General features: G+C 46.7%; 1 protein-coding gene across 1 annotated transcript; it reads left to right on the top strand.

Annotated features, from left to right (window-relative positions):
- The first annotated feature begins 81 nt into the window (after positions 1-81).
- LOC118081288 (zinc finger protein 850-like) lies at positions 82-23,393 on the top strand. The gene is made up of 10 exons (XM_060270892.1): positions 82-2,150; positions 3,044-3,167; positions 4,843-4,928; positions 6,190-6,990; positions 12,796-13,107; positions 16,643-17,152; positions 17,356-17,446; positions 18,782-18,870; positions 19,407-19,629; positions 19,904-23,393. The coding sequence occupies exons 1-10, from the start codon at positions 1,713-1,715 to the stop codon at positions 22,852-22,854; spliced, it is 5,625 nt and encodes a 1,874-aa protein (XP_060126875.1). The 5' UTR covers positions 82-1,712; the 3' UTR covers positions 22,855-23,393.
- The last annotated feature ends 1,169 nt before the right edge of the window (positions 23,394-24,562 follow it).

The following is a 24,562-nucleotide window of genomic DNA, read 5'->3' as shown; positions in this document are numbered from 1 at the left end:
CTTTTAGGATTTTTTTAAACAGCAACAACAACCCACTTCTTTGGCTATGAAGTTTTTAGCGTGTTTTGTCGTATTGTGGTTTTTACTGCCTTTTTTTTTTGCTGCTTGGACTACAAAGGGTTAAATGCACCGATGCTTGGAGGCAGCTTCCTAGATAGGAAGGAAGTTGGCGGGTGGAGGCTCTTGGTCCTCCGAAAGCGGAGGCCCCGCCCCCTCCCGCCTGGCTGATCGCTCCTTGGAGGCTGGTGCGCAGGGAAGAAGCAAAGGAGTTGTTGCTGGTTCTTGCTTCGAACTGGGATAAAGTTTTCCCAGCGTTGTGGAAAGAGTTTCCCTTGAGGTTTCCAGCTTCAAGGGGTCTGGTGAGCCCCCTCCCCATTTTCCTGGGTGGAAGGGAAGACCTGCAGAGGTGCAGTGGAGGCTAGGAGAAAAGGCTTAAAAACTGTCTTGCACTGAGTCAGACCAATGGGGCCACCTAATATTGCCGACACTGGCTGGCAGCAGCTCTCCAGGGTTTCAGGTGGTGGGATAGGTGGCATAGAATCATAGAATTGCAGAGTTGGGAGGGAGGAAATGCGTTCTCCCCATATTTAGTTCCCCGCTTGATTTTTTCCAGCTGCCCCATTGCAGAAATACTGTAGGAAGGCAGTGCGGTGTAGTGGTGAGAGCAGAGCTTTCCAAATTGTGTTGCGACACATCGTTTGCAGTGTGTAGGTGTGTCTTGCGAATGTTTGTCACGTTCCTCCTGGAGCTGGAAAGGGTTTAGTTTAACCTCTGGTTTGCTTGCGAAACTGAATCAACGTGTCGCGAAATGATACGTGTCTTTAAAAGTGTGTCTCCAACATGAAAAGTTTGGAATGCTCTGGTCCATCATGAAGCTCACTGGGTGGCCTTTGGCAGCCTCACAGGGTTGTTGTAGGGTTTAACTGGGGGGGGGAGGTTAAACCATGTGCCCTTTGGAGAAAAAGTCAGGATATAAATGCAGTAAATGAGATCTTCTGCTGACCTGCATAAGAAAGCTGGAGGGGCCAGCCAGATGGAGATGTCAGTTGCCAACCTGGCATCCAGAGATCTCCGTAAGGCCGAAATGTGCCCAGGGGATTTCTAGCACTGAGGAGGGGGAGGAAGACATCCCCAAGAAGGGAGCGAACGCAATCTTGGCTCAGAGCACAGCCAGGGATGTGGGGAAGAAAAGGCAGGGAAGCGCATGTGAGGACTGGGCTGGGGAAAACAAACTAGATCCATCCAATAATATTCAGTGAAATAAGGCAGAAAGCAGGGCTGCCAGACACTAAGTGGATCCACAACCAATTACAGACACAGCCAAATAATTCTAGTTGCATCCCCATTTGATACCATTTTAAACAGCCACAGGATTCTGGGAGCTGTTGTTTGTTAAGGGCTCTGAGAGCTGTTGGGAGATTCCCTGTTTCCTCACAGAGCTGCAATTACCAGAATTCACTGGGAAGGGGGGTTGATTCCTGTTTTTGCAGAGGGTTGGGCTAGATGGCCCTCAGGGTCTCTCCCACCTCTACAGTTCTATGAATTCTAAGCCCCTCTGGGAACTGTAGCTTTGTAACTAGCAAGAGTTTTCCCCTCGCAGACCATCTCGTTCACTTTGCAGGGCTTGGCTTCCTCCCCCCACACCCCGCCGCCACATGCACAGCCAATCTTTGCCGTAAGACAGAGACTATTGCAGAAGCGACCCTTCAGCCATGTTGGAGCAGGAAGCGAAGTTGTGGGAGCAGAACGCAGTGAGCCCTGAAGCAGGAAGGAGCACCGACGCCGTCGGATGCGGGCACAGCGGGGAATTATGGGACAGAAATGTGCGGAAGGTCATAATCAAGGAGGAGACCCTCAGCTCTGATGTGCCGTGCCAGCACTTCAGGGGGTTCTGCTACCAGGAGGCCAAGGGGCCCCGGGAGGCGTGCAGCCGACTCCACCATCTTTGCCGCGAGTGGCTGAAGCCAGAACGACACACCAAGGCTCAAATGCTGGACCTGGTGGTCCTGGAGCAGTTCCTGGCTGTCCTCCCCCTGGAGATAGAGAACTGGGTGAGGAGATGCAGAGTGGAGAACAGTTCCCAGGCGGTGGCCCTGGCCGAAGGTTTCCTCCTTAGCCAGCAAGAGGATGTGAAGCAGGAACGGCAGCAGGTGAGAAGTGTTCATGCCCAAGGGTCCCAATTCAGGTTCGACAGGCTCCAGACCACCAGCCTTGGAATCTGGAACCCAGGCTTGGTCCAATTCTGCAGCCCCTGTTCCTCTGGGATAAACCATAATCTCCAGATTCCCAGGTATCATTTTTTTAAAAAAAGTAGATTCCTAACGTTCTAAGAAACTGAGGCAAAAACATAAACACAATTCTTCCATTTTTGGGTGAGAAATTAGCCCATTTCATTCATCCTTAACGGCATTTTCCTTTGACTGCCCCACACTGGAAAAATCTGTGTGTGTGTGTGTGTGTGTGTGTGTGAGAGAGAGAGAGAGAGAGAGAGAGAGAGAGAGAGAGAGAGAGAGAAAGGGAGGAGAGCAGGAGATGGATTTGGGGTGGGAGGAGGGATGAATATGTGAAAATCAGGAGAGGTTTGTGTGTAAGAGACCATGAGTATGGTGTGGTCACCTTGTAAAAAGGTAAAAGGACCCCTGGACAGTTAAGTCCAGTCAAAGGTCTAAACCACAGAGCCTAGGGCTTGCCGATCAGAAGGTCGACGGTTCGAATCCCCGCGACGGGGTGAGTTCCCATTGCTCTGTCCCAGCTCCTGCCAACCTAGCAGTTCGAAAGCATGCCAGTGCAAGTAGATAAATAGGTGCCACTGTGTCAAGAAGGTTAACGGTGTTTCTGTGCGCTCTGGCTTCCGTCACGGTGTTTCATTGCGCCAGAAGCGTTTTAGTCATGCTGGCTGCATGACCCGGAAAGCTGCCTGTGGACAAACGCTGTTACATTGGAAAAAACAACCACCGCTTTTTAATGGAATGGCCCACAGAGGCCTTTTCTAATCCACGCTCACACATTCCTCTTGTAACCCTACTAGGTCTTTGTATTTCAGGGCCTGTTTGCGGAAGAAGCCACTGACTTCTCCAAGGTACAGAACACGGCCCCAGTGGACTCTGAGCAGAGGCTTCTGTCCAGGTTGATTAAGCAGGAGGAGGACGAAGACGCCACTTTGCGGAGTAAGGGCTAACAGGATAAAATATCAGCTTGGTCTTCCTCTCACCACGACGGCTCCATGCTCTCGTTCCACAATCGGAGGCAGTACATTCCACTGAATAGCAATTGTTGGGGATCGCAAGCAGAGAGGGTGCTATTGTGCTTAGTTTCTGCTTGCGGGGGCGCTTCCTGTAGGTATCTGGTTCGCCACCTTGAGAAGAGGATTTTGGGCCAGACCAGACCAACACATTTCACTAGACACATGTTAGTAATTTGTTTTTGTTTTTTGCTTTTTTGAAATAGTTTTTATTTGATTTTACAAATTAAGAAAATAATAACAATACACCCATACACATACACATTTACAGGTTACTCCGAATCTCCAGACTTCCCACCTCCCCTCCCCGGGTCCTATTATTAAACCTTTTCTACTGCATCTTTTCCAATAATATATCTTTTATATAACTCCATTGTCTCCCTAGTACTTGCTACATTACAAGTGTTATTACAATCCTGCTAATATTTTCATCTGCTTACAGTGGTCTCCAAAGTTCCTGAGCTTTCCAGTCAGTTTTGCCATTTCGGCATAGTCCAACAGTTTAATTTGCCATTCTTCTCTGGTAGGGACTTTATCTTCTTTCCATCTCTGGGCTCGTAGCATCCATGCGGCTGTCGTCGCATACATAAAAAAGTCTTTTCTGCTCCCTTGGAATATCAGCACCTATAATTCCTAATTAAAAAAACTTCTGGTTTTTTTTTAAAAAAGTTAATTCGGACATTTGTTTCATTTCATTATATATCATTTCCCAGAATGCTTTTATTACCTTACAAGACCACTGCGACGAACCCCCTCGCCGATGTTGACAATAGATTATGAGACGAAAGGGTACAGGGGTAAAGCAATCCCCACTCAATTCCTTACGCCTTAAAATAAACCCCTCAATTCTGGGCTTCTCAGTAAAGAGAGTCTAATTCCAGCTTTCGTGGCCTGATCTCACAAACACTCAGGGCTATTTGAATGAACAACCTCTTGCCTACAGAACAGGGACTCCCCCAAATCAGATCCCCACTGTATCAGTCTGCCATATCACCCTGGCAAACTTGTGGCACTCTAGGTTTTCACCATACTGCCCTTTCTGTGTGACTCTAGGACATAAACTATCCCCTTTTCCTTAGGTAAGTTTTGCCCTTTTCTGAGTCTCCACCTCTCTGAGTTTTAATACGCTGCTGGAATAACCAAGATGATACTCTTTGGCACAAAAAGAAGATGAATTTTATTTTCTTGAGAACATAGGGTTTTCTTTTCTTAACAATGCATAAATTTACAAGCTTAGTTACCATTATACATTAACTCTGTCAGACTTCAAGTTATCCTAAGCCTAACCTAAACCACCACTATCCTGGCCCCACACCCTCCTTCTTCCCTCTTCGTAACCACACTCCCCCCCCCTCCAACTGCCAAAACGGTTATTCCCTCCTTTTTAAACTGGGCACCGTCCGGCCTCCTAAAGATGCGCTGTCAGTTAAGCTGGAGGTGGATTAACTCTTTCTAATCCAGGGTGTAATAAATCTTCCATCCTGGGGCTAATCCGTTACAACCACCACATATGATAAAAGCTGCCGCCTTTTTCTTTACATTTCCAACAGATATTTGTTAGTAATTTGTTGATCATCCTTATATCTTTGTACCCCTCATAGGAGATGAGCCAAGTATGCCAGCTATATGTTCTACTTCATCTCTCCCTTCCGGTCCAATGGAAATGGTTTCTGGGCAACCGCATCAGGTAAGAGTGGCAGCGCTGGGATTCTCTGGCTTCCTCTGCCTGCAGCCTGTCTCCCTGTTCCTGAAAGAATTGCCTCTTTCCCTTTCCGCCTGTCAGAGTTGCCCACTGCCAATGCCACTCCCTAAAGGCCCAATTCCCCCATTATTGCCCTGGAGGAATCAGCTGTCGGACCACACTTAGCAGTGGCAGAACTGTCAAGGGACACATACAAAGAGTTTATTAAATTTATATACCGCACCACATCCAAAGTCAAAGTTCTCTGGGCGGATCACATGAGAAAAGTTTCTTATCTATTTAGAACTGCCCTGTATCTTTGTACTTTTGTCCTTCCAGGCTGCGACACCTTATTATTTAAAACTCTTGATCCCCCCCCACCGCGTTCTTATGTTTGCCCTTTTGTTGTTGTTGTTGTTAATAAAATAAATGTTATTAATAATCATTTGGAAAAAAAACTTGGAAAAACATCGCACCAAACCATGGTTCGTTCTAACCATAGTTTAGAAACCAAGCTTTGATTCGATGCAGGCTAACCATGGTTTTGGCCATGCCCCACTTAAGCATCTCTAAAATCCTGATTTCCCCCTCATGACATATCATTCTTAGGATTCAAAAAGTGAACTCCTATTCATGTGGAGGAAGGCTAAAAGTCCATTAACTGTTAATAACTCATTCTCAAATTGCTCCCCTTAAAAATAAAATCGAGGGTTGCTGTTGCATTAACTGTTAAGAGCAGGCGTCGGCAATGTTTTCTGGCTGTGGGCTGGAGCATTCTCATGGACTATTGTCCTTGGGCCGGACATGGGGCGGACATGTGCAGAAGCGATTTCTGATCTGCCCATGTCCGGGGCACCGGAAATCACTTCTGCGCATGTCCGCAGTGCCAGAAATCGCTTCTGCAGCTGCGCAGATGCTGGAAATTGCGCCTGTGCAGAAGCGATTTCCGGTGTTGGCGCAGGCGCAATTTCCAGCGTCGGCGCAGGAACCATTTCCGGTGCTGCTCAACGAGTCCCTGCACCGCACCACGCTGGTTTAGTACAGCACGCGAGGGACTTGCCGAGCGGACGGCTCGGTGACTGGACGGCTCATGGGCCGGATAAACGGCCTCTGTGGGCTGCATCCGGCCCATGGGCCGGAGGTTGCCGATGTATGGTTAAGAGAATAAGAACTGTTACATTCCCTCTCTCTCTCTCTCTCTCTCTCTCTCTCTCTCTCTCTCTCTCTCTCTCTCTCTCTCTCTTTGTTTTCCTTCCTTCCTTCTCAGGTTTCCTTTGAGGCAGTGCCTGTACATTTCACCGAAAAGGAGCGGGCCCTGCTACATCCAGGCAAAATCACCCTGCACCGCAAAGAATCCATGGCTGAGAATTCTGGGGTTGTGGCCTCTCAGCATAAGTGCCCCAAAATCTCCAATGGGAAAAGGACTTTAACCGACCACCACCAAGGAAATCACGCGGGGAAGAAACCGTACACCTGCCTGGAGTGTGGGAAAAGCTTCACACGCAAGAGGAGCCTCACCATCCACCAGAGAAATCACACAGGGGAAAAGTTGTACAACTGCCTGGAGTGTGGAAAGGGCTTCACACAGAAGGGACACTTCATTACGCACCAGAGATCTCACACGGGAGAGAAGCCCTTCCAATGCCTGGAGTGCGGGAAAAGCTTCGCGCAGAAGGGGCACTTCACGGCCCATCGAAGATCCCACACGGGGGAAAAGCCATATACCTGCCCGGAGTGCGGGAAGAGTTTCACGCAGACGACACACCTCTCCACACACCTGAGATCTCACACGGGGGTGAAACCGTACACTTGCTTGGAGTGCGGGAAAAGCTTCAGCGTCAAGGCCACGCTTCGATCCCACCAGAGATCTCACACGGGGGAGAAGCCCTACAAATGCCTGGCGTGTGGGAAGAGCTTCAGCATGCTGGCGAACCTCAGGAGACACGAGAGAATCCACGCCGGGGTGAAGCCCTACAAATGCTTTGAGTGCGGGAGGAGCTTCTGTAAGAAGGCGACCCTAACTGACCACCAAGTAAGTCACACAAGGGAAGAACAAACGGTGTACAAATTCTTTTAAATCAAACGAAACCTCCACGCCCAGAGGGGAAAGCTCTGTGCAGAAGAAAGCCCTTTGCCGTACATCGGATGAGTCACACAAGGGGGAAAGCCACAAAAATGCCAGCTATTTGGGGAAAGTATAAATAATTACAGGAAGTGCATCGCTCCTCATCAATGAATCAACATGATGAATCAGCACAAAGGCACGGAGTGCAGAAAAAGCTTTCCTTGGAAGACGGGCCTCACTGCACATCAAAGAATCCACCAAGTGCGGAAACCTTAGGTCAGGAGGGTAGAATGACCTTCAGGTCTAATAAGGCCCTTGGATCAGTTTTCAAATGGCTGATGGGGTGAATGATGAATTGCCAAGATGGGGGATACTATTGGCGGGAGTTAGGAACGTAAGAATAGATTGCCGGATCAAGGCAATGGCCCATCTAATCTAGCATCCCATTCTCACGGTGGCCAACCAGATGTCTGGAGGAAACCAGCAAGCAGGATTTGAACACAAGAGCACCCTCCCCTCCTGTGATCTGTAGCAACTGGCATTCAGAGGCACTCCAGGCTCAGTTCAAAGTGTGGCCGTTGACATTTTAAAAGGCCAAACAGCCTGGGAAGCCGAGTATTGCCTCCATGCCCACAAATGTCGTGACACTTTGGGCACGAGCATGAAACATACGAGTCGATTCCTGTCAGGGCGGGTGTCGGGCCCGGGTCCGCAATACCTCACTAGGTGTCAGTGAAGTTAAACCCTTTAGTCAAAGAAACAAAACAGTTCAGGCCTAGTGAGCCACAGCTGCTCTTCCCGGTAGATCTTGCCCCAAGGAGGCCATTGCAAGGACTGACGGTTTCTTCCAAGCAATCAGAGACTGCGCCAGCAAGCAGTCTGCCTTTGCTCTTCCCATTTCATACCTCTTCTGGTTCCAGGAGTCAGGGGAGCCTGTTGCAGCAGGAGGGGGAGACTCCCTGGCTTCCTCACCAGCCAGATTCATCTCTCCCTCTTCTCCAGCCTCTGATTCTGCCTCTGATTCTGGGCTTCTCTCTGCCACAGACTCTCCCTGCTCACTAAGCCCTGTTACTTCTTCAGCTTCTGACACCTCCACTTCCCCATCTTCTCCCTGTGATCATTCATTGTTGTCCCACCACCATTCCCCGGGTTCTGAGCCTTCTTCTCTTGGGGGTTCCTCAGCTGGTTCCTCTCCCTGTTCCTCTGCGTCCAACCATCCCATGACATTCCTCGACCAAGAGAACTTGTAGCTCATTATTTACTTTAAAAATCCAAATATCGAGATTGCTCTGAATATCCTGACTTCCCCCCATGGCTTCCATGGGTCCTTTTAATTCTATTTTCAGCTGCAAATCAGTACTTCTCCAATTTTTCATCTTCCAAAGTTATCTATACGTTCTGTTACATTACAAGTGTATTTAAAATCCTGCTAATGTTTTGACCAGTTTTTGATTTTGCATATACATTATAAACATTTCCCATTCTTTCTTAAATTTGTTGTCTTTTGGTTCCTGTGCGTCCCAGTTAATTTTGCCATTTTGGCATAGTCCATCAACTTGATTTGCCATTCTTCTCTGCTCTGGGCTGGCTCTTCCTTCTTTGGAGGTCTTTAAGCAGAGGCTTGACAGCCATATGTCAAGAATGCTTTGATGGTGTTTCCTGCTTGGCAGGGGGTTGGGCTGGATGGCCCTTGTGGTCTCTTCCAACTCCATGATTCTATTATTCCTTCTCTCCCTCTGATCTTTTCTTTCTGCTTTCTGTTCCGTAACTTTATATGCAAGGTGGTTGTTTTTTAAGTTTTTATGATGGTGTTTTAAGGGTGGGTCTTTGGGGTGGTTGATTTTGTTTTTGTTGTTGTTGTTTGCTAAGTTGTATCGCTGTATGTTTGTATAGTTCTTTTGAATATGCTTGTAAGCAACCCTGGAATTGGAAGCTGGGGGATAAATGTCCTGAATAAACAAACTTTCCATCCTTCGTTGATTCTCCAAACTGACACTCCCCCCACCCCACCCACCTAAGCATCTGAACTTGGAACATAAGAAGTTGTCAGATTGTTCGTTCATTAAGCTCAGTATTGTCTGCTCTGACCGGCAGCATCTCTCCAGAGTTTCAGGCCAAGGGACTTCAAAACTCCTGATCGGCTGATGCCAGATGATTGACAGGCAAGCAACTTTGCTCCCCCTCTAAAATTTTGCCTGTGTTGGTGCTGGGCTCCAATAAGGATTTTGGACCCTCTAGCAAAAATGGGTTCCCAACCCTTGGTTCAGAACTGTTTCTCTGTCGCTGTGAGCAAACACTTGCCTACCCTGTTATACTTTCACAGGTGGCCTTGAGAAAGGACCCCTGACCATTAGGTCCAGTTGCGGATGACTCTGGGGTTGCAGCACTCATCTCGCTTTACTGGCTGTGGGATCCGGCGTACAACTCGGGTCATGTGGCCAGCATGACTAAAACCACTTCTGGTGAACCAGAGCAGCACACGGAAACACCGTTTACTTTCCCACCGGAGCGGTACCTATTTATCTACTTACACTTTGATGTGCTTTCGAACTGCTGGGTTGGAGGAGCTGGGACCAAGCAACGGGAGCTCACCCCGTCGCAGGTGATCGACCTTCTGATCAGCAAGCCCTAGGTTCAGTGGTTTAACCCACAGTGCCACCTGTGTCCCCGGCCTTGAGAAAACCTTTCCACAAAGCCTCTTGAGGACCCCAGCTGAACAGAGGGCTGTCTTGGGTGCGAGAACAGCTTGCCTGAGTTTTCGTAGGACCCTTGGTTCCTATGAAAGCTTCCTGCCCCTCTTAACGTTCTCTGTGAAAACATTTTATTATCAGTTTTGAACATCCTCGCAATATCCCCCCCCCCCCGACATCCAGAAGACCAAAGAAGAAAGCTGGGGGTGGGGGGAGGTTAGATATTGACCAAGTGAAAAAAGGAAATCTTTGTATAATACCAGGGCCCCCAAACGTTTTGGGGCCACTCCCCCCTTGGTTTCTTAAATTCATCCCCAGTGCCCCATGCTGTATAAAAAGAATTATTCAGAATAGTGGCACTAAGGAAGATGATGCAGCTGTACCTTGGTTTTCGAACAGCTTAGTTTGAACGTTTTGGCTCCCGAACGCCGCAAACCTAGAAGCGAGTGTTCTGGTTTGCGAACTATTTTTGGAAGCTGAACATACGATGGGGATTCCGTGGCTTTCAATCAGAAGCCACGCTTTGGTTTCCGAACGTTTTGGAAGTCGAACGGACTTCCAGAACAAATTCCAAGGTATGACTCATGCAATAATAATAATAATAATCAAATCAGTAACAATTGTTGGCATCAGCTTGAGACAATGGAGCGTGCCTCCGGGGGTGAAGTCCAACTGCTATATTAGCAGTACCTCCCTGGGGCGCAAGCCTGAACAGTGTGGATGGAGGTGCTGGGATGCTCAGATGACAAGACCCCCTCTCAGACTCACTGATGTGGTCCAAAGGAAAGGAAAGCAAGACGTCTGGCACCAGCTTGGCTGCAGGAGTTTCCGGAAGGAGGCGTACAAGGCGCCATCCAACCGTCTTAGGGACTCCACTCCGGATTTGTGTAGGGTTTGCTCCTGAGCTTTTTATTATTACCGCCTTAGGGGGAAGATGATAAAGCGGTTTACAATATACATAAAACCAATCAGGAATCAAAATACAAGCCAAACACCAATTAGCTACTGTATATATCTTCTTCATGGGCGTCCTCTAGAGGTCCAGAGGGTGGCAACGTGAGAACGGGGCCTTCTCTGCAGTGGCTCCCCGTCTGTGGAATTCTCCCCCCAGGGAAATTTGCCTGGCGCCTTCATTATACACCTTCCTTTTTAACCAGGCCTTTGATTGATCAGATTTACATCCTATGCCCTTTTATAATGTGGTGTTTTTTGCGGGGGGAGCGCTATTTTGTGGTTTTTATTTTTATTATGTTTTTTGTAGTTTTATATCTTGATTTTATTCTCTGAACCACCCTGAGACTCCCAGGTATAGGGCAGTATATTAATTAAATAATAATAATAATAATAATAATAATAATAATAATAATAATGTTTATAACGAGGTGGGGGGATTTGTACCCAGGTTTCCCAGTCCCTGGTCACAGAATTGTAGAATTGTAAGGGACTCAAGGGTCATCAATGCAGGAATCCTTTGTCTAAGGTGGGACTCGAACCCATGACCCTGAGATTAAGAGCCTCACGCTCTACTAGCTGAGCTATCCCAGATCAATGGGTCTGAGCTGGTACAAGGCGGCTTTCTAAATTCCTAATACCGGGTGCCCCTAATCCAGGCATTCCCAAACTTTGGCCCTCCAGATGTTTTGGCCTACAATTCCCATCATCCCTGACCACTGGTCCTCTTAGCTAGGGATCATGGGAATTGTAGGCCAAAACATCTGGAGGGCCGCAGTTTTGGGGGTGCCTGCCCTAATCCATTTGTTGTAAGGGAAGGGCCTGGCTGAGAGAGATGGCACTGTGTCATTCAGCCCCGCTCCGCAAGGTTTCCGGCAGGGGGCAGCTCTACCTCTACCCGAAGATGCCATCTGGGGCCGAACACGGGTCTTTCTGCATGCAACACAGCTGCTCTGCCTCCAAGATGTGGTCCCTGCCCTTAGAGATTAAGTAAGATTTCAGTCCCCCCCCCCTCATTCTAAAATCTTAAGCAGAGGTTGAATGGCCATCTGTCATGGATGCTTTAGCTGAGATTTTCCTGCATTGCAGGGGGTTGGACTAGATGACGGTGGGGGGACCCTTCCAGCTCTTAAGGTTCTATGAAGTGCTGCTTAAACAGGAAGAAAGGGAGCCGTTTTCTGCCACCTCACTATTATCTGCACTACACTTTGACTGCCAAGCAGATGTTCTGCCACTGAGCTGTGCGGCCCCTTGTAGATGACGTAAGGTGCTAGTCCTCATTGAGGAAGAGCTGCTTAAGTAGGAACAAAGGCTCAGGTTGGTGAGAACTGTGGTGCTGATAATGCCAAGGTCGTGGGTTCGATCCACCTTCACATTCCTGCATTGCAGGGGGTTGGACTGGATCACTCTGGGTGTCCCTTCCCACAAGTAGCTTCTATGATCCCTTTTTGCATGGAAAGCAGCCCTTCCCATAGCTGTCAAGTTCTCCCTTTTTTTAAAGGGAAATTCCCTTATGCTTAATAGGCTTCCTCGCGAGAAAAGGGAAAACTTGACAGCTATGGCCCTTCCCAGCTGACCCACACATAGGAGGCAACTCCTAGAAGCTGAGTGGTCTCCCCGCCCCCAATAAAATATTTGAGGCGGCTGCCCCCCTAAGTTGATGGGCATTGCCAGTGCTTTTCCCCCCAAAAAATATTTAGGGGTACTCTCATTTTGACTCAAGAAAATCACCAATTGATAGTTCAAATCGGGGAAAATAAATACAGTACAGTAAATGGACCAAAGTACAAAAGATTCACAAAATCTTTAGGGGTATGCGTGCACTGTGTCATGTGATCGATTATGTGGGGGCGGGACTTAACTCCCCACCCCACCCCAACATTTCATTCAAGTTGAAATCCCTGCACCAACAGCAAGGGTTAAATGGCAGAGATGGATTCCTAGACAGGAAGGTAATTTTTTGGGGGGGAGTGGGTGGTCTCCTCTAGAGAAACAAGGCTTTGGAGAGGAGCTGGAGGTTGCAGAGAGCGAGGACAAATGAGGTTTGCAAGGCTGCTGCTTCTAAGCAGAGCTGAACCAGCCTCCCTTGGGCTTTGCAGGATTTTGCAGCAGCAGGAGGAGGAGGAAAACTGCTCTCTTTCTGGCCATGTCGGGGGATGCCTTGAAGGATGAAGTCAAACTGCAAGATCGAGTCACGGCTGCCCGCCAGCGTTTCAGGCAATTCCGCTACCAGGAGCCCAAGGGACCCCGAGAGGTTTGCAGCCGACTCCACCGCCTTTGTCGTCTGTGGCTGGAGCCGGAGAGACACACCAAGGCTCAGATCCTGGATTTGGTGATCCTGGAGCAGCTCCTGGCTGTCCTCCCCGCGGAGATGGAGAACTGGGTGAGGGAATGCATAGCGGAGACCAGTTCCCAGGTGGTGGCCCCGGCAGAAGGTTTCCCCTGGAGTCAGGCAGAGGAGAAGCAAGGAGAGCAGCAGGTAAGAAGCAAGGCATCCTAGAATTGTAGTTTTGGAAGGGACCACGAGGGTCATCCAGTCCAACCCCAGGCAATGTGGGGCTCAAACTCATGACCCTGAGATTATGAGTCTTATGGTCTACTGACTGAGCTATTAAGGAGTTATCATTATCATCAAGGGACGCAGGTGGCACTGGGGGTTAAACCACTGAGCCTAGGGCTTGCAAATCAGAAGGTTGGTGGTTCAAATCCCCGCGACAGGGTGAGCTCCCGTTGCTCGGTCCCTGCTCCTACCAACCTAGCAGTTCGGAAGCATGTCAAAGTGCAAGTACATAAATAAGTACCGCTCAGGCGGGAAGGTAAACGGGGTAAACGGTGTTTCCATGCGCTGCCACATGACCCAGAAGCTGTACACCGGCTCCCTTGGCCAATAACGTGAGATGAGCGCCGCAACCCCAAAGTCATCCACCACTGGACAGGGGTCCTTTTACCTTTTAATCATCATCATCATCATTAAAACTTATTAGTCGCTTCCACATTATTATTATTATTATTATTATTATTATTGAAACTTGTCACATTATTATTATTATTAGTAGTAGTAGCAGTTTCTTGTCACTAAAGGTCTCCAAACGACTAACGGCAAAGAAAAATACCCAATACATAATACCATTGGCGGGAAAGATAATCTAATACATTAATATACCCTATAATATTACATTTATGGAAAAAGAAAAAGAACATACCAGCCGTCTAAATAATAGCAGACAACATCAACGATGCTCAAATACTCTGGCCCACTAATTAGCAAATAAATAAAACCTCAACCCCAATCCGTAGACCCAAAATAATTCGCATCCAACCAGCGATTTCCCCCTTTAACTCCCCCTCTTCTTTAGTTCCTTTCTTTCTTTATTCTTTATTCTCTTTTATTCTTTCTGTAGTAGTGCAGTTTTTGATCGCATTTTGCGCTGAAAACTTTTAATAAAAAATTATTTAAACAAACAGAGACAACCCCCCCCAAAAAAAAGAAGTCTGGTGACAAGGCCGGCTGCTGCAAAGTGCAAAGTGGCAGGTGAGTCCAGGGTCCTCCAGGAGGGATGTTTGGGTGTCTCTCCTCTCCCTTCAGGGGGGAGCAGTAGCAAGGCAAAGCAGGAAGACGGCAAGCAAAATCCCCCCTGCTTTGCAATTGGTGGTGGGGAGAGAAAGTTTCCTCCCCAAATGCAGAACTCCAGAACTTGCCTGTTGCCCAACTTCATCCTTCAAGCAGTGGGGAGTGAAGGAGGAGTTTGAGGGGAGACAGTGTTTTGATAGTGGAACGGTTTCCCTCAGGAGCTTGTTGCCTCTGCTTCCTTGGAGGTTTTTCAGCAGAGGTCAGATGGGCATCTGTCAGGGATGCTTTAGTTGGGACTCCTGCACCGCATTGACTAATAATAATGATAATAACAATAGCATTATTATTATTATTATTATTATTATTATTATTATTATTATTATTAGCCCCCCCCAATCTGGATGGGTTTCCCCAGCCACTCTGGGCGGCTCCCAGCAGAATATTAAAAACACGATAAAACATCACACATTAAAAGCTTCCCTAAACAGGGATGCCTTCAGATGTCTTCTAAAAGTCAGATAGTTGTTTATTTCCTTGACATCTGATGGGAGGGCATTCCGCAGGGATCTCCGCAGGGATTTCCTTGACATCTGATGGGAGGGCATTCAGATATCTTCTAAAAGTCAGATAGTTGTTTATTTCCTTGACATCTGATGGGAGGGCATTCCGCAGGTTAGGCGCCACCACCGAGAAGGCCCTCTGCCTGGTTCCCTGTAACCTCACTCCTCGCAGGGAGGGAACCACCAGAAGGCCCTCAGAGCTGGACCTCCGTTTCTGGGCTGAACAATAGGGGTGGAGATGCTTCTTGGGGATCCCTTCCAACTCCACATTCCTACGATTCCCCTGCTATGTCCAGCCATCTGGGCGTGCAGGTTTCACGCTTCCTCCTTGTGCCTCTTTCTTTGAAAGAAATGCAGAGAGGGTGGACATACTACTGTTTAGCATTCTAAGGGATAAAACGAACTGGATTCCTACAGAGGAAGGAAATTCGTATTTGAGAGGAGAGGGTAAGAGGGGTGGGGGAAAGGAGCCTCAATCTTTCCCAAGTGCCCTCTATGAGATCTCTCTGAGATCTGGTGAGGTTTCCCCACCAACCTTTGCTAGAAGGAGATCAACCCTAATCCATTATGGATAATCCATAACAAATTGAAATAAATGTTTAAAAGTACTTTTCAAAAAGTCCATTTTGTTGGGGATAACCCAGACTGAAATTCCCAGGTGTCAAAAAAGGTTTTTTTATGTATGCCACTATGGTGGCCCATTTTTTGTTAGCCCAAAAATGGAAAATGAGTGAGGTCGCAACTAAAGAAGATTGGCAATTTAACAGGCTTGCAGGCTTGACCTATAGAATAATAGAACAAGAAGAACATGTGTTTAGAGAAGATTGGAAACGGTTTATGGAATATGTGGGAAATAACTGTGTACAGCTGAAAACACTGGCAACATTAATAATAATAATAATAATAATAATAATAATAATAATAATTTATACCCTGCCCATCTGGCTGGGTTTCCCCAGCCACTCTGGGCGGCTTCCAACAGAAAATTAGAATACTATAATCTATTAAACATTAAAAGCCTCCCTAAACATTCAAACAATAAATTCCCTAAACAATAAATTCAACAGTGTAAATACTGGTAGGTTTTGGTGGAAGTAATACAGTCATACTTCGGTTTAAGTACACTTTGGTTTGAGTACTTTCAGTTTGAGTACTCCGCGGACCCGTCTGGAACGGATTAATCCACTTTCCATTTCTTTCAATGGGAAAGTTCGCTTCAGGTTAAGTACGCTTCAGGTTAAGTACTCCACGGACCGTCTGGAAAGAATTAATCCACTTTCCATTACTTTCAATGAGAAAGTTCGCTTCAGGTTAAGTACGCTTCAGGTTAAGTACAGACTTCCAGAACCAATTGTGTACTTAAACCGAGGTACCACTGTAATGGTTTAGTTTATATAAAATATGCAGGGATTTATGAAATGTAAAATGAACCATGGAAATAGAAGAAGGGAAGTCATTGATATTTTAAGGATATTTAAATGAGTATTTTAAATTGTAAAACAGAAAATTTAATTATGTATACATATATGTATACAGTGGTACCTCTGGTTAAGAACTTAATTCATTCCGGAGGTCCGTTCTTAACCTGAAACCGTTCTTACCTGAGGTACCACTTTAGCTAATGGGGCCTCCCACTGCCACCACACGATTTCTGTTCTCATCCTGAAGCAAAGTTCTTAACCTGAGGTACTAGTTCTGGGTTGGCGGAGTCTGTAACCTGAAGCGTCTGTAACCCGAGGTACCACTGTATATATATGAGATTAACCCTAATCCACACACATACCAAGGATCAGGCGATACTCACCTACCGTATACAAAATATCCAGGTTAAGGACCAGAAGGGAAGGTGTCTTCAATTTGGGCTCTCTGCTTTTTTTCTACAGGGGAAGGACTCAGTCATGATCTGGAATCTGATCGCAAAATACCGCCTGGCCTCGAGACAGAATTTCGTGGAACTGTCCGGGAATCCTTTGGCCATCTTAAGAGCTGCCTCAGATCCCAAGTCAAAGATGTCTGAGCGAGACTCGGTTGGCTCTCAAGCAGGAGAATCTCATGCAACCCAGGCTGGGAGCAGTGGCGGATCCTGGGAAAGAACCACGAAGGAGATCCTGGATGAGGAAGGTGCCCTCAGTGTCGATGCATGGCGCCAGCATTTCAGGGCGATCCAGTACAGGGAAGCTGAGGGACCTCAGGAGGTTCGCCGCCGACTCCACCATCTTTGCCATCAGTGGCTGAAGCCAGAGCGACACACCAAGGCTCAGATCCTGGACCTGGTGGTCCTGGAGCAGTTCCTGGCTGTCCTTCCCCCAGAGATGGAGAACTGGGTGAGCGAATGCGGAGCAGAGGCCAGTTCCCAGGCGGTGGCCCTGGCCGAAGGTTTCCTCCTGAGCCAGGCAGAGGACCAGAAGCAGAAAGGGCTGTAGGTGAGAGAGACGGTTTTCATCCTGATAGTTTTCAGGGGCTCAGAATATTTATTCCCCATGTTCATTTTTCTGGAAATCCTCCAAGGAGGGGACAGCCCACCAAGGCCTGATTCTGCCCCATTCCTTTCCCAGTCCCTCTCTGTTTCTGATCCCTGCTGCTATTTCACCTACAGGACCTATTTTCGGAAGAGGCCATTTCTGAGGCAGAGAAGCCTCTCTCCAGGCAGATCAAACAGGAGGAAGGTGGAGGTGCCACTTCACTGGGTAAGGCTTAGCATGGCGCCATTGCCCATCTTGGTCTTCCTCTCTCAGGTACACCTAAAATAAGCGGGCCTCCTTTTATTTCTCTCAATCCCATGTTGGGAACAAGCTGATGGCAAAATAAAAATTAAAAAATGCTGAGTTTCAACACTTAACTTCAACGCTGGCTTGAAAGAGCCAAGCTTTTTATTCTTGTAAATCACTCTGGGACTGTTATGGGAGGCAAGTACAGTGGTACCTCAGGTTACAAAAACTTGGGGTTACAGACTCCGCTAACCCGGAAGTAGTACCTCGGGTTAAGAACTTTGCCCCAGGATAAGAACGGAAATCGCAGGGTGGCAGCAGCAGGAGGCCCCATTAGCTAAAGTGGTACCTCAGGTTAAGAACGGTTTCAGGTTAAGAACGGACCTCCGGAATGAATTAAGTTCGTAACTTGAGGTACCACTGTAATAAATTCAGTATACAGTGGTACCTCGGTTGTCGAACGTAATCCGATCCAGAACACCGTTTGACTTCTGAAAAGTTTGACAACCAAGGCACAAAGGGCAGTCTGCAAAGTCAATGGAGAAAATTGGGAAAAAAATGCAGCAGAAGGCGTTCAACTTCCAAGGTGCGTTCGAAAATTGAAGCATTTACTTCTGGGTTTCTGGCGTTCGAAAACTGAAACGTTCAGCTTGCAAGACACTCAAAAAATGAAGTACCACTGTACTAGCTACCCAACCTAGGGAGGGAGAGAGAAGGGGGAAAGAGAGAAGGGGGAAAGAGAGGAGGGGAGAAGAAGGGAGGGGGAGGGGAGGGAGGGGGAGAGAGAAAGAAAGAAAGAAAGAAAGAAAGAAAGAAAGAAAGAAAGAAAGAAAGAAAGAAAGAAAGAAAGAAAGAAAGAAAGAAAAAAGCAAGCTTGGGTATTTTTGCCCTCTTGCATGAAACTGAAATGCTGCAAGAGTGAATCACTGCTATGCTAAGTATGTTAGGCTTCCCTTACACTTTATTTGGAAACTTCAGTTAGTGCAGAATGCTGCAGCATGGTTGCTGACAGGAGGAAGACCCTGTCGGCACATAACAGCTGTGCTCAAGGATCTACGCTGCTTTCCCATTTGCTACCTAGCCAGGTTCAAGGTGGTACTATTAGCATATAAAGTTTTTTAGCAGCTTGGGATCAGTTTGCTTGCAAGATACCAGTGGTACAGTTTGGTTACACGGTTTTGGCTGACACCTCCCATCCGTCCGAATGGGTGGTACCATTTTGGCTGCACTTGTAATGAGCCCAGCAGGACTTACTTTGATTTGGAAATGCAAGGAATGGTAAGTAAACCTCCCCCTTTTTTGTGTCCCTCTCAGGAGATGGATGTGGGAGGACGCGGGCAATACATGCCAGCTCATCTCTTCCTTGTGGTGGAGTGGAAATTGCTTCTGTGCGGCTGGATCAGGTAAACAAAGGGATTGATGGAGAGCCGAGAAAGGGAAACCTGTTTTTGCCTGGTGCCTAAAGGTGTGCAGTCAAACCTCGATTCCTGAACGGCTCCATTTTGGAACCTTTCAGCTCCCAAATGCCGAAAACCTAGAAGTAAATGCTCCGGTTTTTAAACATTTTTCGGAAGCTGAACGTCTAACGCGGCATCCTCTTGAGTGCAGGAAGCTCTTGCAACCAATTGGAAGCCGCGCCTTGGCTGTCGAACGTTTCAGAAGCCAAACGGACTCCTGAAATGGATTAAGTTCGAGTTCCGGTGTAATGAAGGTGCCAGGCAAGCCTCCCTGGGGAGAGCATTCCACAAATGGGAGCTTAAAAAAAATACGATAAAATGAAATTATTATTTTTTGCCATGTACCCTTTGAAACCCTTTCATATATCCCTGGTGGGTACGTGATAGAAGAGAATGTATATTAGATCAATTTGTAAAGGGAATAGAATTTTGTCAAACAGCATGCTCCTAGATAAAGTTTATTTCCCCCTACCCCACCGCAGGTGACTTTTGAGGATGTGGCTGTATACTTCCCAGAGGAGGAGTGGAGATTGCTGGATCTAGACCAAAGGGCCCTGCACAAGGAAGTCATGGAGGAGAATTGGGGGGTCGTGGCTTCTCTGGAGCAACAAGACCCTGGTGACCCCCAAGCTTCAAGAGACCTTCATGCGACCCAGGCTGGGAGCAGTGAGGAATTCTGGGAACGAACTGTGCAGAAGATCCTAGGTGAGGATCTCTCTTTTCAATTGGCTAAGACTCTCTTGTCTTTGTGGCTGATGAAATTAGTTGGCAGGTGCTAAATATATTGAACTTTGGCATGTAGAGTACGGCAATCGTGCACCTGTTGCAAATTGTACACAGAGAAATATTGGTTGAGGGTCCCTTCCAACTCTACAGCTCTGTGATTCTGTGAAATTTCATGTTATGGATCATTAAAAAAGATGCTAACATTTTAAAGCTCTTCTTACCTTCTCACAAAGTATCCCTCTTGTTTCTCAAGGTGAAGATCAAGATGAAGGAGAATCGAACATGGCACTGTTGGAAAGATATGGATGCAAAGAGGAGGAAGAACAGAGTGCAAGACCTGAGCTAAAACAGGAGAGCAGGAACGAATTCTCTGCTTCTCAGGAAGGCGACATCTATGAGATCCCAGCTGAAGAGAACCTTAACAACAGAAAAGAAAGCAGTCAGTGCCCTGTGTGTGGCAAAATGTTCAAATGGAAATCGAGCCTTTATACGCACTCTAAGCTCCACACAGGGGAGAAGCCATTCAAATGTTCTGAGTGTGGAAAGAGCTTCAGTCAGAAGTCAACCCTCACTACTCATCAAAGAATCCACACCGGGGTGAAACCATTTCAATGTTCCATATGTGGAAAGAGCTACAGTAGAAATTCAAGCCTTACTGCTCATCAGAGAATCCACACAGGGGAGAAACCGTATGTGTGCCCGGAGTGCGGAGAAAGCTTCAGTGAGAAGAGAAATCTCACTGTTCATCAAGGAACTCACACAGGGGGGAAGCCATTTCAGTGTTTGGATTGTGGAAAGAGCTTCAGTCAGCTATCAAGTGTAACCAGACATCAAAGAATACACACTGGTGAGAAACCATATATATGCTCGGAGTGTGGAAAAAGCTTCAATCAGAAAAGAAATTTGACTGCTCATCAAGGAACTCATACAGGGGATAAACTATTTAAATGCTCGGAGTGTGGAAAGAGCTTTAATAGGAGAGACCGGCTTATTTTACATAATAAAATCCACAGAGGGGAGAAACCATTTAAATGCTTGGAGTGCGGAAAGAGCTTCAATCAAAGCTCAAGCTTTACTTCACACCAAAGAATTCACACCGGGGAGAAACCTTTTAAATGCTTGGAGTGCGGAAAAAGCTTCCGTTGGCCTAGCGTCTTGACTTTACACCAACGAATTCACACAGGTAAGAAACCGTACAGCTGCTTGGAGTGCGGAAAAAGCTTCAGGCAGAAGAGCAATCTCACAGCTCACAAAGGAATCCATACTGGGCAGAAACCATTTAAATGTTTGGAGTGCGGAAAGAGCTTCAGTCAAAAGATGCACCTCACTTGCCATCAGGGAACACACACAGGAGAGAAACCATTTAAATGCTTGAAATGTGGAAAGTGCTTTCGTTGGGCTACCTCTCTTACTTTACATCAGAGAACCCACACAAGGGAGAGACCGTACACATGCTTGGAGTGTGGAAAGAGCTTCAGTCAAAAAACCCATCTCACTTATCATCAAGGGACTCACACAGGGGAGAAGCTATTTAAATGCCTGGAATGTGGAAAGAGCTTTTGCTGGGCTATTTCTCTTACTTTACATCAACAAATGCACACAAGGAAGAAAGTATATACTTGCCTGAAGTGCGGAAAGAGCTTCAGGAAGAACTCCAACCTTAGATCATACCAAATAACTCACACAGCAGAGAAACCATTCAAATGCTTGGAGTGTGGAAAAAGCTTCCGTTGGAACAACTCTCTTACATTACATCAACGCGTTCACACAGGAGAGAAGCCATATGAGTGCTTGGAGTGTGGAAGGAGCTTCAATAGGAAATCCACCTTTATATTACATCAGAGAATTCACACAGGGGAGAAGCCCTTTAAATGCCTGGACTGTGGAAAGAGCTTTATTCGGAGAGACTCCCTCATTTCACATCAACACATCCATACAGGACAGAAGCCCTTTAAATGCTTGGAGTGCGGAAAGAGTTTCAATCACAGCTCAAGCTTCACTTTACACCAAAGAATTCACACAGGTGAGAGACCACATAAATGCTTGGCGTGTGGAAGGAGTTTTAACAGGAGAGGAACACTTAAATTACATCAAAGAATCCACACAGGGGAGAAACATTTTAAATGCTTGGAGTGTGGAAAGAGCTATATTAGGAAAGACTCCCTTATTTTACATCAGAGAATCCACTCAGGGGAAAAGCCCTTTAGATGCCTGGAGTGTGGAAATAGCTTTATTAGAAAAGACTGCCTTATTTCACATCAGCAGGTCCACACGGGGGAGAAGGCTTTTAAATGTACAGAGTGTGGAAAGAGCTTCAATCACAGCTCAAGCTTCACCTTACACCAAAGAAGTCACACAGGAGAGAGACCACATAAATGCTTGGAATGTGGAAATAGCTTTAACAGGAAAGGGGTCCTTAAATTACACCTGAGAATCCACACAGGGGAGAAACCCTTTAAATGCCTGGAGTGCAGGAAAAGCTATATTAGGAAAGGGTCCCTTATTTTACATCAAGGCATTCACATGGAGGAGAAACCATTTAAATGTCTGGAGTGTGGAAAGAGCTTTGCTAGGAAAGACTGCTTCATTTCACATCAAAACATTCACACAGGTGAGAAACCATATAAATGTCTGCTGTGTGGCAAGAGCTTCAATCACAGCTCAAGTTTTACATCACACCAACGAACTCACACAGGAGAGAGACCACACAAATGCTTGGAGTGCGGAAAGAGCTTTAACAGGAAAGGGATCCTTAAATTACATCAGAGAATCCACACAGGGGAGAAACCTTTTAAATGCTCAGAGTGTGGAAAGAGCTATATTAGGAAAAGCTCCCTTGTTTCACATCAAAGCATTCACACAGTGGAGAAGCCATTTGAGTGTGGAAAGAGCTTTAGTCGGAGAGATGCTTTTATTTCACATCAAAACATTCACACAGGTGAGAAGCCCTTTAAATGCCTGGAGTGCGGAAAGACTTTCAATCACAGCTCCAGCTTTGCATCACACCAAACTACTCACACAGGTGAGAGACCATATAAATGTGTGGAGTGCAAAAAGAGCTTTAACAGGAAAGGGACCTTTATTTTACATCAAAGAATCCACACAGGGGAGAAACCTTTTAAATGCCTGGCATGTGGAAAGAGCTATATTAGGAAAAGCTCCCTTATCTCACATCAGAGAATCCACATGGAGGAGAAACTTTGAATGTTTGGAGCACCGAAAGAGCTTCAATCACTGGTCGAGCTTTTATCACACCCAAGAATTCAAATGGAAGAGAGGATCTAAATGTGTGGAATACATAAAGAGCTTCAGGAAGAGCAGGGACCTCAGTAGACATCAAGTGATAAATCAGATGTATGCACAGACTGTAGCATGATTTGTCACCACAGAGACAGCCTTAGAAATAATCAGAGACTGCGCATAGAGGAGCAACTATATACGTACAGGCTTGGAATATAGAAGTGTCATCTATGAGCAAGCAGAATAAAAGGGTCAAATCACATTAAAGAGTCCACCCAACAATAAAACCACAAAAATGAAGTGTGGAAAGAAAAGTTGGGGCACAAATCTTCACACAGGGAGGAAGTGTCTAAAGAAAGAAGACTACAGCTTTCCTGAGCAATCACACTTTTATAGCACACACAAACATGAGATTGACCGTCTAAATGTTCAGATACAGTGAGGGGGGAAAGTATTTGATCCCCTGCTAACTTTGCCCGTTTGCCCTCTGACGAAGAAATGACCAGTCCATAATTTTAATGGTAGGTTTACTGTAGCTGTGAGAGACAGACTAACAACAGGAAAAAACCCAGAAACCCAGAAGACACCTGGCTGGTTGATAGGGGATCAAATACTTATTTCACTCATTATAATGCACATCAATCTCTGACTTTTGTCTTCGGGGTTTCTGGGGGTTTTCCTGTTGTTATTCTGTCTCTCACAGCTACAATAAACCTACTATTAAAATTATGGACTGGCCATTTCTTCATCAGAGGGCAAATGGGCAAAGTTAGCAGGGGATCAAATACTCCCCCCCCCCTCACTGTATCTACGATCCCAAACATGGTATGTGGGGAAAGTGATTAGGGCAATCATCTTGACTAGTACAATGTTGTGATCAGGCATTTTCCTAGCCACATTTTGTGAATGAATCATGAGGTAGCAGCCATAAGGGTCTTCACCACCATGGGAATAAATCACTCATAAGGAACTGTGGGATACTCGGGGGGGTGTGGGTGTGGGTGTGGGACTAAATGGGCCTTTGATAGAAGCTAATGAAGGTATGAATACTGGTGAGAGGGATAGAGGGAAAGTATCCTTCCTTTCTCCTCTTGTTAGAACTCAAGGTTAACCTAAACAGTTCCATTGTTGTGTTGTGTACAAAAACCAGTTTCACTTGATTATATTGAAATGATTATATAGACTGCTGCTCAGAATGGCATATAGGGAAATGTTATACTCCTGTTAAGAAATGAGTTTTAAGAATATGAGGCTTGATATATATGATTAAATTCTCTAAGAGAACTAACATTTATTGGAGAGTTTTAAATAAAGGTTGGATGATTCTATTCAATCTCTGTGTTGAAACGTGGAGTTTATTATGTATTGCACGGGTGTCAAACACAAGGCCCGGGGGCCAAATCCGGCCCGCCAGACATCGTCATGTGGCCCGCCGAGCGCCCCAGCCAGCGGGACCCAGCAGCGGGACCTTGCTGCTGAAGTGCCGCGCCGACAAAGCACCGACAAACAGCTGGGGCCTGGGGGGGGGACTGCGTGGCTGCGTGGAGCACCCCGAGCCACAGCAGGAGAAGGAGGAGGCAGCTTGCCAGGTCAGCGCCCAGCAGCGCCGCACGGAGAGTCCCGAGCCTCAGCGACGCAGCAGTGCTCTGTAGCACTTTGAATCCTCCTCCTC

The sequence above is a fragment of the Zootoca vivipara genome, chromosome 2 (assembly GCF_963506605.1).
Source record: "Zootoca vivipara chromosome 2, rZooViv1.1, whole genome shotgun sequence".
NCBI lineage: Eukaryota > Metazoa > Chordata > Lepidosauria > Squamata > Lacertidae > Zootoca > Zootoca vivipara.
The sequence above is the reverse complement of the archived record's forward strand: the minus strand, read 5'-3'. Positions and strand labels throughout refer to the sequence as shown.